Genomic DNA, 18999 nt, shown 5'->3' on the forward strand with positions numbered 1-18999 from the left:
ACATGAAATTTAAATTATCGTTCATAATGTGAATTTTCCTTTTTAATTTTTCGAGGGGAAGAGAGAGAGAGAGATTTCGAGTAATCGCCGCTTACTTACAATGACAATAGAGAGAGAGAGAGAAACAAATAAATAAACGAAGATGATAATAATAATAATAAAGATAATTAAAAAAAAAAAAAAAGTTAATAGAAAAATTTTTTAACACAGGTGTAAGAAATTGTTGGCTGACAAACTAACAAATAGGAAAACTCGTTCGTTTGAAATGCCCTCATTTCCCCCCCCCTTCCCCTTTCATCCATCTTTTTCCATATATTTCCATTCAAATCCCTTTCGTGATACCCTTTAAGGTATTTTTCCCCCCGTATACCTTTTTTTCTACGAACCGCAATACGCCCAAAAAAAAAATAGGAAGTACACGTTTGCGTACGTGATATACGAAAGCGATACGTACCGTACGAAAAAAAAAAAGTTTTTCTATTCGCGATAACACTGATAAAAGGCCCTGAATCAAGGTCAAGTAAATAAAAACCGCATAATTGTATGAAAAAACCAAAAAAAAAATAAGAATAAAAATAATTTTCTTTTTTTTCTTAAGCCCTCCACCATTTTTGTGTGTGAAACTTTTTTTTTTTTAATACGTACGTAAATTCCTTATTCCGTTACTGCTTTACACATCCGTTAAGAGGTCCTTTAATTTTTAATTAATTAATTAATACCTTATGAATTTATTCATAAATAAAAACGAATGTGATTTTTTCTAATAACATTTGAGTAAATAACAATAATAATAATAATGATGATGATGATGATGAGGATGTTAACAACAACAACAACATAACGAAACCTTCGTGGAAAAATAAATCGATCGATAATTATTAAAATTATTTTACATAAAAATAAACGTTTCGATCATCAAATGACAAACTCACGTTTTATTACTATTATTATTATTATTAATATTATTAATAAATTGTTAATAATTTCAAAACGAGTAATATGTAAACATGAAAATCGACTTGATGAATCGGGGGGAGTGGGAGGAAGGGAGGGAGGAAGGGGGCAAAAGGAAAGAAGGAAGGAAAATATGAATTTATTTATGATTATTGAAGAAGAAAAAATTTTCAATTACGTTTCAACACTTAAATTATTAACAAGACTCCTGAAAACAAAAAGAGAGAGAGAAAGAGGGAAAGAGAGAGAAAGAGAGAGAGAGAGAGAGGAAAATAAGTAAAAATTTTTCCTTTCAACATGTTGTAATATAATTAAACGTGTAATTTTTAAATCCACGTTCACGTGTATATTTTAAAAATACGCAAACGAACGAACGCACGGACATCAAGGGGGCCTGGGAGTCGAGTCCGAGGACCAGGAACACACAAACACACGCACACATACGCACACACACACACTTTAAAACACCCATTTACCTTAGTAATTATTTGACTGCACCTTAAAATAGTATATACCGGTATTGCAACTTTTCTGGTTAATCGCCAGCTTTTTTTTTTCATTTTCATTTTAAACCCTTGTTTGTGTACGCGGGCATTCTTAAAATAACACGGATTTCATTTAATAAATACTTAACGAATGTGTCAAGCCAATTTTTTTTTTTTTTTTTTTTTTTTATAAGCCACGTCGAGTTTTTATTATTATTATTATTATTATCATTATTATTTTTTAACGAACGGACTTTTGTACCTCGCACCTTTTTTTATTTTATTTTGCTCCTTTGAATAAAAATAAAAATAAAAAAAATTTTATTTTTAACTTCGTAATAACAAAATCAATTCGACAATATACGTTTCAAAACGAATTTAATCTCAAGAGAGAGAGAGACAGCGTGAGAGAGAGAGAGAGAGAGAGAGAGAAATTAATTATTATTATCTATTAATAAGTTTTTTAAAACAACCACACACACGCACTCACACACACACCTTAATAAAAAAAACCGTGAAATTACTCGCGCGCGAAAACCCGGAAGGAATTAATCAACCTTCGACGTTTTTTTTTTTTTTTTTTTTTTATATTATTAAAACGTGTCTGTAACTTTTATATTATTATTATTATTAAATTAATAATTTTCTTGTACAAGGCTCCCCGCCCCACCACCTCTTGATCATTCAAAAAACCTGATAAATGTGAATCTCCCGCAAAATTGAGGAGGAAAATTCGAAAAAAAAATTTATTTAATTAAAAAAAATAACCGTTAATCGAATAATTAACAGTTAGAAAATTATTTAAATCTTTTCTTTTTGAAATCGCTTGTTTAACTATTATTATTATTTTTTATATAAAAGTGATAGAAAAACAGATTTTGCGCCAAAAAAAAAAAAACAAATTGTTTGTTTGTTAACCTTCGTAGAGTAATTAAATTTCATTAAAAAAAAATTAAACATTGGGTTGTTTTAATTTGAAATGAAAGTAGTGGAACTTGATTTCTTACCTAATATGTAAACTATACTAGTCTGCCATCTTGCTAGGTAGGAAAAAAAAATTTTTTAACAGTTCAAATCTGCCGGTCAGAGAAAAAGAGAGAAAGAGAGAGATTTCTTTTATCATTTGTATTTATGTAAACTATTATTATTATTACTAATTGCATTATTTTATTTATTTATCTCAATTATTGATTATTGATTTTTTACCCTCAAGAATGAATGTTTGCAAACTGATTTAAAATAAAAAATTTATTTATTATTAAGTTATTATGCATATCAAAACGCGCGTTTTCAATCAAATTAAATAAAAAACGTTTTTAAATAAAAAGGAGAGATTATTTTTATTATTATTATTGCTGGAAAAGTAACGATTTTGTTCTATTATATGGAAATGTCTATATGTATATGTATATGCATAAAGCAAACATACAAACAAACAAAATACACAAATAAAAATCTATTTTTAAAAAATTTCACGTACTCTACAATAAAAATAAATAAAATAATAATAATAATAAATTCTAAAATATATAATACCGATCGTATAACTCTTAAAACGAAATAAAATGAAAATAAAAAAATAAAAATAAAATAAAATAACGAAACTAAATATTTCAAGATGGCGGAGACTTTTGATAGCGCGGATGAATAACAACAACATCCACGGACTAACCAGGTTAGGTTAGGTTAACATTTTTTTTCAATATCGATTTATCGATTATCGATTTGTAATAATGTTAGTAAAAAAACTGAAAGCGTAAAGATAAATAAATAAAATTATAAATAATAAATTTGAACGAATCCGGGGACAAAAAGAAATATTTAAAATAAAAAATGTAATAATGTACGTACATTCGTCGAATGGGGAATGACAAAATCAAACAATAATTTCACAACATTATTCACTTATGAAATAATAATAATAATTAATAATATAATAAATCATTTCAAAATAGTTTTAAGTAAATAAATAAAATGAATTTGAAAACAAAAGAAAAAAAAGAATTAACAACAAGACATCATCATGCTTTCACATGTAGTTATAATGTAACGAACAATGGTGACCACAATGAATATGTGTACAAACTAAAACGGCCTTAAATAATTCCATACAACAACAAACAACAACAAACAAACAATCAAATTCTTTCTTTTCATATTCTTAAAGTTTAGATTTATGCAAGAAAAACAACAACAAACACATGGAATAAAGGCAAATTTGTTTAACATGTAAACCCCTGTACAAATCCATAATTTTAAAATTTATGTAATTGATATTAATAAATTTACATCCACTCTATTAAACTTTAATAAAATAAAATAAAAACAAACTTACCCAATGTTATCAATCGCAAAATCCGAAGTTCAGATAGATAAATTAATAAAAATATGTAATAATTATCTATGTATATAATTAATAATTAAAACTATTAATCAATTATTTTACTATATCACTTTTTTTTTTACTCAGAGTACTAAAGTCCCGGAAAATTTATACAAAAAACATAAATAAATAAATAAATAAACATGTAATAATTATTATTATTACGTAATAATAATAATAATAATAATAATAATAATAACGTACACACAAAATAAATCAAAACGATTAAATAGTGAAATTGAAATTGAATTTTTTTTTTTTGCATTAACTAAACATTATTAAGATTTGTAAAAGCAGTGGCGGATAAAGGAGTATACTTAGACGATACAGAAAAATTTACTAATAAATAATCTTAATATAAAAAAAAGAAAAAAAAAATTTAAAACCGTTTTAAAAAAAAAAAAAAAAAAATTATTCCGCCATTAGAATACAACAACTACTACATGTTTAATACATGGGATGCACGTATAAAAAAATTCCTTTTTTTTTTTTTTTTTTGTTTAAACAAAGAATAAATTATAAAACGACAAATAATAATAATAATAATAATAATTAAAAATTAAAAAAATAATAAAAAACGAGAACAAAAACAAAAAAAAAAACAACAATAATAATAACAACAACAACAACAATAGTATTATTATTTCCAAATGAGACACTTGTTGCGCACGGCAAGTTTTATTTTTTTTTTTTTTTCCTCTTTCTTTCTAGTCGGTATCCATCCGCGTATGCTCGTTCACTGAATGAGTAGATTTTATTTAGAAGCATTCATGTTTATTAAATCAATTGTAAGAAGTCTTTTCTTGTCGTTTAATTCTCATTACGTATCTCATTCAATTAATAATTAATTTAAAATTCGAGGGATCATCATAAAGTTTTTTTGTTATTTTTTTACTTAACATAATTTTATTTTTTCTTACGCATATATATTTAATAAAATTAAATCGTACTAATTAATAATTAATAATTAATAATAATAATAATAATAATAATAATTTAATTATTTGATTTTTCTTACAAATTTACTTTTATAATTACGCCGCGTTTTTTTTTATTTATTTACTATTTACGCTTTGCACAATTTTAAACATTCCAATTTTTTTTTTTTTTTAATTGTTTGTTAATTGCGCACATCAAATCGTAAATTTTTTTTTTATTACTGCTTTTCTTACCGTAATATAATAGTAATAATAATAATAATAAACTCGAAAAAATAAAAAAAATTAATCGTTAATAATAAAAATAAATTGTAATTTTTTTTAAAAAAAAAAAAAAAAAAAAACTATTTTTACAGTCTTTAAATTTAGGGGGGAAGGGAGGGAGGAAGGGAGGCAGTGGGAGGAGGAAAAGGAGGGGGAGGAGGGAGGGAAGCAGGGGAGGAGGAGGGGGCAATTCGAAAAGATATTCAAAAAAAAATTTTTTAATTATAAAATTAAATTTAAATTATGCCAACGTTGGTTGTAGTAAATAAAATAATTCCATCGTAATAATTTTCCATAAATCGATCTTTTTCCCCTTATTAATAATAATAATAATAATAATAATAATAATAATAATAATAATGATAATTAGTTCAGGGGTGAAAAAAGAAATTGTCCAGTTAATTTATTTATTTTTACTAAATTTATGATAATGATTTATTAAAAATAATATTTTCATTATAAAATCATTTTTAAGAAAAATTTTTTTTTTTTTAGGTTGGCATGCATTGTTAACGTTTTTAGGCGTTTGATAACGTTTATTGATAAGAATATCGAATTATTTATGTATTTATATAAGATAATAAAAATAAAAATTTTTTTTCTTTCTCATTGATTTTTATTATAATTGTTTGTTAGCAAATATTACCAAAAATAATTAATTAATTTTTTTTTATTTCTTATTTTAATGCATGTAAAAATTGTTGTAGATGTTAAACAACAACAACAAACAAACAAACAAAAGAGTGAGGGAAAAAAAAATTAAATTATTTTAAGAGGCAAGTTTTAATAAAGGTACACTGATATTAATATCATCCATATCCGTTGAAAGAGTTATGCTTGGTAGATTTTCCGAACCGCATTTTTTTAAATTTTTGTCGCCATTTTCGTTAAAATCAACATTGTTTAATGTAGGTACGCTCAATGATGCGTAATTGTTGTTGTTGTTGTTGTTGTTTGTTAATATCGTAAAATCCGCATTTAAAAAATTCGACGGATTTTTTGTTGTCTCGCATTTTTCTATGCACGGACATGATGAACTCGTTCTTCGGATTTGTTCTAAATTTAAATAAGGTTCGAGAAGACACATTTTTTTAGGTGAATCGTCTGCTATTACTTCGAGAGATGATTCTTCACCGTCGAATCTTGCAAATCTTAATTTTTTTGGATAATCTAAACTCGAACATCGAGATATCGGATTGTTTTTCGTTACGTCGTTTTGTTTATGTTTACTTTTTAAACTGCTTCTCGGAATGTTCGGATTTGTTTGTTGTATTGTTTTGTTTTTGTTTTTGGAACCTGCGAGTATAGCACGTCTGGCTGATCTTTCTTCCGATCTTTTAGCTCTCGCTTCGGCATTTTCACCTTTTAACCAATACGTGAATTGATTTCCTTTTCCTTTCATCGGCACGACTCCTCTTTCCGTAAGGTTATAACCTCCTAATTTTTCCAGTAATAATTTTGTTTCTAAACTGCAATGTATTCGTCCTTCTAGAAAATAACAAACGTAAATTTTTGATTGTATTGTATTTGTTTAAAAAAAAATTTTGCAAAAAAAAAAAAAATGAAATTCTTATAAATAGCTCATGGCCGTTTGAAAATGTTTGTTTTTGAAAAACGTTGTGAAATTGCAGCTTTAACCATTTTTTTTTTTTTTTTGTTAAAATAACATACATAAATCTTTAAAATGTATTAAATATTTAATTTTTCAACAAACAAATAACAATCGACAAACGTTAAATAATAATTTTTAAAAATGTTTGTTTCCTTTAACAAAAAAAAAAAAAAAAATTGGTACCCCTGAATAAAAAATAATTATGCACACCGCAACACACTTACGATTTCCAGTTGATTCCATACGACTGGCGGTGTTGACCGTATCACCGAACAAACAATATCTTGGCATTTTAAGACCTACAACCCCTGCACAAACAGGTCCCGAATGTATTCCTATTCTTAATTTAACACCCTCGTTCGGCCTGTGTTTTATTTGAAATTTTTCTACTGCTTCCAGTAAGTGTAAAGACATTGTTGCTATTTCTCCAGCGTGTTGATCACCGTTTCGTATCGGAAGTCCAGATACGACCATGTAAGCATCACCTATGGTTTCCACCTTCAAAAAAAAAAGGTTTTAAATATTTTCATCGTGGGGGAAATTGATTTCTTCGTAGCAGAAGATAATCGAATTACCTTATAAACATCGTAATTTTCAATCGTCGAATCAAAACACGTGTATAAATCGTTAAGAAAATCTACAACCTGTAATGGCGTACTTTCGGCAGACATTGCCGTGAAACCGACTATGTCGCTAAAATAAATGGTGACGGAATCAAAATTTTCCGCTTCGACTTTATTTCCTCTTTTGAGTTGTTCGGCAACGGTTCTCGGTAACATTTCATAAAGTAAAGCTTCAGTTTTTTTTTTCTCTTCCATCAATTGATCCGTTCTGTCATCAACGAGTGCTTCGAGATTATTTGCATATTTTTCCATCATCGCCATCATATTATCAAAAATATTTGGTTTCCTAAAATTAAGTTATCACGTTTCTTTAATGTAAAAACTTCAGGTACGGATCATCATCATGTATTATCAGGATTGTTGTTAAACTCACATGCCTTTCCTCATTGGTCTTAATTTTGTTCTTATGGCTTTGAAATCAGGTCGCATTTCAGGATCTTCTGCCCAACATTCTTTTAAACAATCTCGTACAAAATCGAAACTATTTTCAAGTGCTTCCAACGGAGGCCTAATTACAAAAAATATCAATTATAATAGATCGATTTATAAGAGAGAGAGAGAGAGAGAGAGAGAGTTCGTACCGGAAGGGAGGTTGTAATGGATCACGATTAATAACTTTTTGTAAAATTTGTGCATGTGTCAAACCACAATTTCCAAAAGGTCCCTGACGACTGTGAAGTTCGTGCAAAATTATGCTAAAAGAATAAACGTCACCTTTTTGCGAACCCAATTCTTCTTCGCCATTTAAATTTTCCAGTCGTAATATTTCAGGACTTTTGTACAAGCAGGCTGTGACAAAAAAAAAGGTTAAAAGGTTTTTCGTTAATAAAAAAAAATTTAATATGAAATTTTATCGAATGCATACCTTCTAACTTGGGCGTAGAATTTCCATCTTCTTCTTCTTCTTCAGAATCTTTTTTAAATTCTCTTAAACCGAAATCGGATAATTTCACAACCCATCGAGAATCTACCAGACAATTTGAAGTTTTTAATTTTCCATGATATTTAACTGGAGAATCATGCAGGTAAATCATTCCGCGAATAATATCACCGACTAGGGAAGCGACAAACATGTTGTCCAACTTAACATCTTCGTTTTCTAATATATCCCTTAAAGAACCTCTCGAACAATATTCTGTTATTATGCATATGTTAGGTGCATCCGTACACGCTCCAATGAAAGGATTAAGGTTTTCGTGCCTTAAATCTCTCATCTGAAAAAATTTTATTTAATAAATAATCCGAACATCAGACAAAATTCATAACGGAAGAACATTATAAGCAAACAAACCATTTTTAATTCTTTTTTCATGCTCCTCGTCATGTCGATTGATTTTTTTTTAACTCTTTTAAGAGCGAGTAATCTTCCCCTGTACCTGCATATTGTTGTAAAAATAGCTGAATACCGGAAATCGGCATCAGGATTTGAACTTAATGAAACTTGACTAGTACGAACTAAAGGATGAGTTGCCCTGTAATTATGAGATCTATAAAACTTAAATTTTATTTTGCCAAAAAAAGAAAATTTATGTATTTATTACGGGAAATTTGTTTTCATCATCGTACCTGGTTATTTTTGCACCTAATACGTTGGTAACATCATCTTCATTTATTTGTATATCTTTAAAATCCACTTTCCACAATAAACTATCTAATTCTTGCTCGTATTTCCAATTTCTATAGAATATCAAACCCGCAATTACGAGAACTAAAAAAATTGAACCGGAAACGGCTCCCATTATTTGACTCGTGCGCGCTAAAAATTTTATTTGAATTAATTTTTAAAGAATTTTTATGAGAACTTTCAACAGCAACAGCAAAAAATACTCACTGACGCATTTTTTCCCTCTGAAACCGCAAACGGGTTCTGCAACTGGAGGATATTTTCCGATCCAGTGTATTGTACTTGTTTCTACTAATGTCTATTCAATTAAACAAAAGAAAATTAAAGAAAAAAATAACTTTAGGAACCAAAAAAAAATTATCTCATCAACTACTCACGGGTAATTTCGAATTGTTTTTCTCCCTTGTAAACAAACCTACGGGATATAAACCGTAAGATTGTGGTAATTCATGATGTGGTTTTCTTGCTAATAACGTATAATTCCCTTCGGCATCACCATTTTCATCTATGTACACCATGTACCTAAAAAAAAACAAGAGCAAACAAACGCTCCTGGATAAAAAATTATTAGTAAAAAAAAAAAAAGTCGTGGGATGAATATATACCTGAATTTGCCTACGCGTAATAATATCTCAATAAAATAATTATTAGTTTGGTGTATATAAAAACGTCACATTATATCATTTAATAATTAATTTAATTATTATTATTATTATTATTATTTATTAATAAATAAAAAAATTTCGTAAAAAAAAAAAATTTTAATTTATTATCATAACGTACCCCATCGCACTTTGATAATGAGTTCCTTTTATAGCTTCAATTATAGCCGTCCCATTTAATGGATCCTCACCTTTTTCAATCACGTGATTAAGAGCTTTCGCGTATAAATGAACGGCATCGTATAAATAACCCGCTTCTGCTGGAATCTGAAAACAAAAAAATCCGAAATGAATTTTCGAAAGTAAAAAAAAATAAAATTGAAAAAAATGTTACAACTACTACTACTACTGCTGCTGCTGCTACTGTTGCTGCTGCTACTACTACTACTACTACTACTCACCACTTTCGTTATACCCAATTGAAAAAAGGGATTTGAAAAATTAAATGGCGGTTTTTCCATGTATTCGTTAACTTTAACGCTTATGTCGTGCATGTTTATCGGTGATGTCGGTACGATACCGAAATAACTAGCAAATGCTTTCACGACGACTGGATCTATATCGTCTCTTAATAATCCTCTCATGTACCTTCCAGGATCTTTATCGTCGTATTGTTCTAATTCCACGCCGACGACGAAATATTTACCACCCGTTAATAATTTTCTTTCTTCCATGGCTTTTAAAAGTCCTAAATGTTCATCGTGACTTCCGAGTATGACGTAAACTGAAAATTTTAAAAAAAAATTTAAATTAAAAACTGTGTTTGCCAAATGAACTTTATTAATAATAATAATAATAATAATAAAAGACGAACGTAAAAGGACGATTTTAAAACATGCTCGTCAACTTTCAACAAGAACAAAAAACAAAAAAAATTGAAAAATGAAAAAACCGTCAGTTTTTTTTTCTTATTCTTCTTCTTTTATTCTTCAGAACTTTCTTATTATTATTATTATTATTATTATTTTTAAATAACCTTCGAATTATTAAATACTTTTAATTACGCACGTAGAATTTTAATCATTAATTTTTTTTGTTCCCGAAAAAAAATTATAAAAAAAAAGAAAGAAATTTTTCTTTTTTTTTTTTGGGATTATTGCGTCGATTTATTAAATGCGATGTCGTCGTCGTCGTCGTCTTCGTGGTTTTGTGCCAACGATAAAAAAAAAACAATTAAAAAATAAAAAATTTTTTTTTTTTTGGATATTAACTAAGCCAAAATAATTTTTCCAGGCCTTGACTCCAAAATGTGACGATAAAATTAATTAATATTTAAATGGGGCATACAAAAAAAACTTTCTCATTACATATTTATTATTTAAAAAAAAAAATGTCTTTTCTTTGAATTATTATTATTATTATTACTAAACTGGAATTATTTTAAACACACACACATCGGCTGGAAGATAAAATAATAATATTTATTTGAAACTCGATATTAAAATTATTAAAACGTTTATTTGCACTTGATTTATTTATTATTACCGGTATAATTTTTATTAGATTACAAATTAGAACGCACTCCGACATTTTTTAATACAAACAACAACAACAACAACAACAACTCAAACATATAAATAATAAAAACAATAAATAAATAAAATTTTTTGTATAACGATCGTTTTCTGAATTTGAAATTTCCAGACTTGGAATATAAAATACAAAAACCGGAAATTTAATTTTATATATATATATATATATATATATATATATATATATATTTAATATAATTTTCCACCATTTGCGTCAGAAACACATTTAATTTTATATTTTAATAAACAAACAACAACAACAACGACAACAACAAAACGTTTGTCGATTTAAATAATTTTATTTCGCATGTGTGTGTGTGTGTGCGTCGTTTTTTTTTACGATTTAGTTTCTTTTCGAATAACTTCCGGTTATATAGGTATTATTTAAATATTCGGGTTTTATTTCCGGTACGAATAAATTTGTTTCGCGTTTGTTTTTAAAGCCGTCACATAATTGTCATGACGTTGTTGACAGACGACACGCGCGCTCTTGATTTTTTTGTTTGTTTGTTTGTTTGTTTGTTTGTTAACCGACGAAATGTTTTTTTTTTTTTTTGAGGCATCAAACGAGATTAACATTCTTTTAAAATTAATTTAAATTTAATGAGAGAGAGAGAGAAATTTTTACTCACTTCTTGCATCCTGATGAGTATCCTCGACCAAACGATGAAAAGGATTTTCCGAATATGGAAACTGATATGGAAAATACCAAGATTTCGTTTGCAATATAGTTATTTTAGCAGTCTTTAGAGTTTTTATTATCGTAACGGCAACTTTTCGAAACATGTCATTTTCCGAATCCAAATATAAGAAAATAACTTTTCTCCAATTGTACGCTAGCAAAAGTGCAGCCAACGATTTTGAAATTTGAGTATCCGGGGGTCTCGTACGAGCAAAAGTTCTGAAATATTTTTTATTCGATGTTTCTTGATCGGCGCAAAACTGAAATCAAACGAATAAAACTTAAAAAACACACGTGACAAAAATTTAAATTTATCAGTTGTACACGTGTATAATAAAAAAAAAACACGTACGAACGATGAAAAACCTAAATAATAATATATAAATATCTGACATTGCGGAAAGAAAGTAAAAAAAAAAAAAAATTTTTTTCAGGGTCAAGGTTTTTTCGTGACATGTCATCATCATCATCTATTCTCGTTATTTAAAATTTTTTTTTACGGCGGTGACACGCGCTCACGATCGTGTCAAATTTTTACCATTTTCATTTTATCAAAAATAAATAATAATAATAATAATTTCTGGCGCGTATGGCGTTGAATTAAATTTTATTAATCCCTACATCATCGATTCAAAGCTTAAATAATTTTTAGAAAGACTTAAACGCGGTTAAAATTATTCGGAAGAAATCTTCCCCCTCCCCGAGGCCTGTTTTAAAGAGAGAATATTTTCCCTTCAATAAATAAATGACGTCATAAAATTAATTAATACTCACGTATGATATCATTGGTAGATTAAACGAAGCGGCCATTCTACCCTCGTGCACGCACGTTTCCTGTGGTCCTATATAAGCGGATACGTTTGCTCTCCACAATTTAGCCGTTTGATCGATGCTTATTTCTTCATCACCGTAAGTTTCCGCAACGATGAATGATAATCTACGATTCGATCCTTTTTCTATAAATTCTTCATTTATTTTATCAACGGCATAAGAAATGGCACCGGATATTCTTAAACCAGGCCTTGAATATTCCAAATCTCCCGGTTTTCTCTGGGATCCCGTCAAATAACCCAATACGTATTCTTCGGTTGACGATAATGATATCACTGAAGCAATGCTCAAACAGATTATCCACATGTCATGAGAAAATAAAATTTTGTATTTAAATTTTTCCCTTTTTTTCTAGAAAAAAAAAAAAAAAACCTGGAGAAGAAAACAAAAAACAGGAACCAAGTCCGAAACGAATTTTTTTTTCCAAATGTATTCATGACATGTAAAATCTTTTAAATTGAAAAAATCAAACGAAATTTAAAAGAACAAAAAACAAAAAAATGTCAATCAATTATAATTTTATTCCTGATTTCGATTGAGGGGAATAAAAAAAAGGGAAAATTAAATTAAGATGAGACAAAAAGAGATTTACTTTCGACAGCCCCCCTTCCCCCTTCCCCGCTTGATATTCCAAAAATAAATGACACCAAAAATTTCATTTTAAATTCCAGAGGGAGAAAAAAAAAAAGAAAAAAATTCAAAACAGAAATTTTTGAATTTTTTTTCTTTTTTTTTTTGATTGCACATTCCGCCATTTTGTTTTTTTTTCGGGTTTCGTATGATAATTATTTTGTCCAGGAAAAAAATTTTCAAAATGACGTAACGACAAATGTTGAATGGAAAAAAATTTGTTTTTTTTACGTGTCGCAACTGTTTTTTTTTTTTTTTTTTTTTTTTTTTTGATTTTCAAGTAAAATTTTATTAAAATTTTTTGTTTTCTCTCTTCCCTCCCCTTCCTCCTCTCTCTCTCTCTCTCTTTCTCTTTCTCTCGAAAAAAAAAAAAAAAATTTCCCGACGGAATTTGATTTTTTTCCATCGTAGAAAACACTTTACAAAAAAGAAAGGCAATTAATTACTTCCGCCATTTTTTTTTGTCTTCTTCTTCATTTTATCGTGAGCACAACAAATTAAACAAAATTATTATTATTATTGTGTTTCAATCAAACATAAAAGAAAAAAACAACAAACCTTTTAAAACATTAACAAAAAAAAAACAAAAACAGGTACGAAAAGAAAACATCATTTCACGCCACGGATATCATTATTATTTTATTACGTCATCAAAAAACGATTATGAAATTTTCCAAAATTGTTATATTATGATTTTAACACTTTGATTGACACGCCACGATCGGTTTCTTTGTATGACGTCATACCCTTTACCTTAAATAATTAAAAATTTAAATCGAAGGTTTTTCTAAATTAAAACACACGAATACAGGTACGCGTTGAAAAAAAAAAAAAAAGTCGCAAAATTTTTTTTTTTTTCGCACTCCTCGCGGCGATTAATCCACCATGTTTTTAATTAATTAATAATACAAAAAAAAATTATGGCGGTTAAAATTATAATAATAATAATAATTGCAATGAGGGTATTTTTATTCAAAAACAAATTATGCGGGTTGAAAATTGTATTAAGAGTGTAATTTTGACGTGTATTTAGATAATCGAGAGGATTTAAAAGAAAGGAAACGGAAACGTTTTTTTTTGCACGATTTAAGTAATAATTTTATAAAAAGTGTACATAAATATATTTGATACCTAATGAGAAGTTTTTCCTTTTTTTTTTTTTTTATATAAAAAGGAAAAATTTTCATCTCTGAGGGTTTTCTTTTTCTCTCTCTCTCTCTCACTAACGAGATTTATCCATTAAGTAAAATTTAAAAAGGCCAGCCTGGGGTTTTATTATTGAAAACTAAAATTTTATTTGTGAAAACTTGATAACTTCATCGTATAACAATCGAAAGCTTTCTATTGTAAATTATTATTATCATTATTACTATCGAAGGAAAAAAAAAATAATAAGAACGCGAGAAAGAGAGAAAAAGAGAGAGAGAGAGAGAGAGAGAGAGAGAAGGAAGGAACAAAACTTTTCAAACGCCATAGATTGTTGTTTTTTTTTTTTTTCGAAGAAAAATTTTCCTAAAAAACTTTTGACTAAATAATTTTTTTTAAAAATTATTATTATTATTATTACTATTATTATTATTATTATTATTATTATTATTATTATTATTATTATAAAAACTTTTTCATTATTATTATTATTATTATGCATTTCGTTTAAAAAATTTTTTAAAGACAATAACAAAACAAAAAAAAAGCGGGAAAGAATAACAGATTAAAACAGAAACACAAACGCAAATGTTTATGTTTATGTTTTTTAACAAAAAAACAAAATTAAATATAAATTTAAAAAAAAGGTGGGGGTCAATGAACTTTGAATAATTATACAAGCTTCAACGAGCAAAAAAAAAAGCCATTACAAATAGAATGTAAAATAAGTTTTCTTTCTTTCTCTCTTTCTCTCTCTCTCTTTCTTTCTTTCTCTCTTTTTTTCTGTATGTTTATCCGTTTAAATACTTTTAATTACGAACAAGAAAAAAATTTTTTTTTTTTTTTATACAAATTAAAAAAAAAAGAATTCATCATCCCTCGTTTTCATCCCTCTACTTAACTATTTAAAACACTCTTCGGCCATTTTGTTTTTTTTTTTTTCTTAATTAACCTACCTACCCACGTAGTAATAAATATTTTTATATTAATGAATTTAAATAAAAAAAATAAATAAATCGCATTTATTAAATTTTAATAATAATAATAATAATAATAATAATTTTTAATTAAAAATAATAATAATAATAATGTAAATGAAAAAAAGATAAACAACGAGGAGAAAATAAATTTAGAATTACAATTACTTAATTATGATAATTTTATAAAAAAAAAAAAAAATATATAAATATTGGCGAGAGCGGGCATAACGGCGGCCATATTGTTTGTTAAAAATATGGTGGGTCTTTGACATTTTTTATTTTAAATAAATAAATTTAGGTGGAGGAGAACAATGGTGGTCCCCACATTTAATAATCATCGACACTCCCATTTATATAAAAAAAAAGATTTTTTTTTAATGTCAATGCCGCGAAAATAATTTTTTTAAATCCGTTAAAAAAAAAAAATTCTAAACCGACTTACTAAGAAGAAACCGGGAAACAAACAAACAAACAAACAAAAAAACAAACGAACAAACAAAAACATAAAAAAAAAATTTCCGTTTTAATTAATGTCGATTTGAAACATAGAAAAAATGAAATAATGTAATTTTTTTTTTTTTGTACTTTCCTTTTCGATTATCCCAATCGTCTAAGTATTAAATTTCTAAAAAAAAAATTCGGAAAATTCGGAAAATTTTTTTTTAAAAAAACACGATACGTCGGCATAACATAATTTTGTTAATCTAAAATAAAAAGAAAGAAGTGAAAGGTAAAAAAGATTAGAAATAGTACACCGAAAAAAAAATGCGAACGTTTCCTTACTTTCTCTCCCATTAAAAAAAAAGAAAAAAAAGAAAACAATTAGTTTAGTAAAAAAAAAGGCAACGTCAAAAAAGAAGAAAAATGAAAAATGATAATAATAATAATAACCATGAGTGTCATAATAATAATGATAATAATAATAAATATGCCATTACGAAAACATAAAGAAAATAACAAACGAAATATGTTGAAACGATCTATGGAAGAAGAATGAAAAAAAAAAAAATATAAAAACATAAAAAATAATTTTATCGTTGCAAAAGAAAGAAAGAAAAGAGAAAAAAATGTCTTCTGCTTTTTTTTATTATTATTATCATCATCACTTCGACTCGATGACAAAAAAAAAGTAAGAAAAGAAAATGAATCGCGTAATTATTTGCCACAAAGGAAATGTGAATGAATACGATCGCGAGAAAATATTAAAAAAAAAAAAAAAAACGTTTGATAAAGCGACGTGGAATTAGAACGTGGCGTTAGTAAAAAAGAAATGAATTTTTTTCTGTTTTGCGACCGACAAATAAATTTTTAAATCAGTTTAAATCAATTTAAATCTTGTTAAAAATTTATTTATTTATTTGTTTTCGAATTTAAAAAAAAAAACAAATATAATTAATGGAAAATGGGGAAGGGGGTTGAAATGATGACGTCATTAGATTTGAAAACAAATGCTGCCAAGCGTTGGAAAACAAAAACAAACAAAACGAGAGGGAATTATTATAATAATAAGAAAAAAAAAGTTTGTATAACGATTAAATTTTTACACCTTTTTTCCTTTACCTTTTTTTTCACTTTTGGAGGTCAAAGGTTAAATTATTTTACTAATTAATAATTTTTTACCTTTTAAGCTCGAGATTTATTTTTTTTTCTCCTTCTTCTTCCTCTTTTTCTCCTTCTTCGTTTACTTATTCACTTTTTGAAAAAAAAAAAACATTCCAAAAGGTAATTTTTCCACCCGGATTTTTCCATCCTTTGAATTTTCCTTTTCCTTTTTTTTTTTTTTTGGAAAAGTGAGTTTAATGACCTCGATGAAAAAAATTTACGACAGCGTCTGAAACAAAAAAACAAAAATTTTTTTTTTGACGTCATTATTATCACCATTATTATTATTATTATTATTATTATTATTTTAAAGCCAAACCACAATTTTAAATAACTTAATTAATTTATTGTTTTTTTTTTCGCGCCACGTTTCTCGAAAAAAAAAAAAAGTTTTAATCGTGTCAGTAGAAAAAACATTTTCTACTTTTTAATTTTTCGATTTTTTTTCTTATTAATTAACTTATTAAAAACTTTTTTATTTCGTTTTTTAAGTTTATTTTAGTTTATTAAGTTTTATTTAAATTTATTTTTTATTTTTTGGCGTGAAAAAGTGCAGTGGAAGAAGAAAAAGAAAAATATTTTCGATGTCAGTTCCCTGGTCAGTTTCAAAATATTTTACGTCAGAGTAGACGAGAAAAAAATTTTTTTCGTCTATCTGAACAATATTTATTTGTAAATTCCACGTTTACATAAGTTTTTTCATGACCTTTCCTTTGTTAAAAATCCTTTTACTCTTTTTAAATTTTACTTCGTTTAAATCGTAAATTTAATTCTTCACTTCAGCCAACATGAAATAACAAAAATTCTTTCGTGTAAAAAAAAAAAAAAAAAAAAAAAATTTCCCTTCGTTATTTGTTAATGAAAATTGTTTTACACTTTTATTATTATTATTTCATATTATTAAAATTAAATTGTAATGTTGGCATCAATGTTTTTACCAAAAAAAAAAACTACTTCGAATCTTTTTTTTTTTTTATTTACTCGCATAAAAAAAAAAAAAATGGCGACTTCATCAATTATAATCACATTACGAAAACGTTAATAAATAATAACTCTCACGTTTTTCTTTTTTTTTCGGTAGATTATTTATTATTAAATAATTAATAACCTTAAATTATTTCATGGGTTTTTATTACTATCGTGATAATAATGATAATAATAGTAATAAAAACGCATTCGAGTGCGTGTGTGTTCGTGTCAAAATAAATTTATTTATTTAATAGTTTAATTTTTAAATATAATTATTTATGATTTAAGTATCAAAATTTTCGTAATAATAATCTAGTTTTTCCGGCGATGTAATAATTATTTTCTGGAAAAAGAAAATTTTTTTCAAATTATTATCGTAAATTTAAAAAAGTACACGCGGAAAGTTACTCATTTGATTTTACATAACAACAACAATGCGTGGGTAATGAGTTTTTTTTTTATTTTTAAAAGACCCTCACGAGTCATTTGATCCCAACGGGTAAATAAGTCATTTTAAAAGTATGAATTTTACTATTTTTATTCAGGCAGTTACACTTATTCGCAAAAAAAAAATTTTCGTTTTAACTTATGAAGAAGAAAATTAAGAATGAAAAACTTGGAATAAATTTTCACGACACAATCACATAATAAACTCGTCAATAATTGAATGTGAAATAGTAATAATAATAATAATAATAATAAATTGAATAATTTAAATTTTCCCGTGTGATTTATTGAAAGTGAAAGAAATTTTTTTAATCGATAATAATAATTATTTTATATTATTTAAAATTTTATCATCATCATTATTATTATTATTATTATTATTTTATAATGATCGTTAATGAAATTTTACAAGAGTAATAAAATTAATTTAATCGTGTAGAAAAGGAAAAAAAAACAAATTTATCGATTAATAAATAATAAATGATTCAAAATCGTGAAATTCACGATGTAGAAAAAACGTCATAAATAAATAAATAAATAAAGACTGAGAAAAAAATAAATTAAAAAGAAAATTTCGATTATCGAACGATTTATCGATGATTCGGATATACAAAAAAAAACAATTTCCACCATTT

General features: G+C 26.5%; 1 protein-coding gene across 1 annotated transcript; it reads right to left on the reverse strand.

The window, feature by feature from the left end:
* Window positions 1-6041: 6041 nt before the first annotated feature.
* Phum_PHUM100000 (Speract receptor precursor, putative) lies at window positions 6042-12896 on the reverse strand (the record flags this gene model as incomplete). The annotated part of the gene is made up of 15 exons (XM_002423927.1): window positions 6042-6080; window positions 6139-6512; window positions 6861-7134; window positions 7212-7545; window positions 7633-7767; window positions 7841-8048; window positions 8125-8473; window positions 8551-8731; window positions 8826-9015; window positions 9091-9181; window positions 9261-9405; window positions 9667-9805; window positions 9940-10269; window positions 11710-12019; window positions 12534-12896. The coding sequence occupies 15 exons, from the start codon at window positions 12894-12896 to the stop codon at window positions 6042-6044; spliced, it is 3462 nt and encodes a 1153-aa protein (XP_002423972.1).
* Window positions 12897-18999: the final 6103 nt, after the last annotated feature.

The sequence above is a fragment of the Pediculus humanus genome, genomic scaffold (genome assembly GCF_000006295.1).
Source record: "Pediculus humanus corporis 1103172107453 genomic scaffold, whole genome shotgun sequence".
Taxonomy (NCBI): Eukaryota; Metazoa; Arthropoda; class Insecta; order Psocodea; family Pediculidae; genus Pediculus; species Pediculus humanus.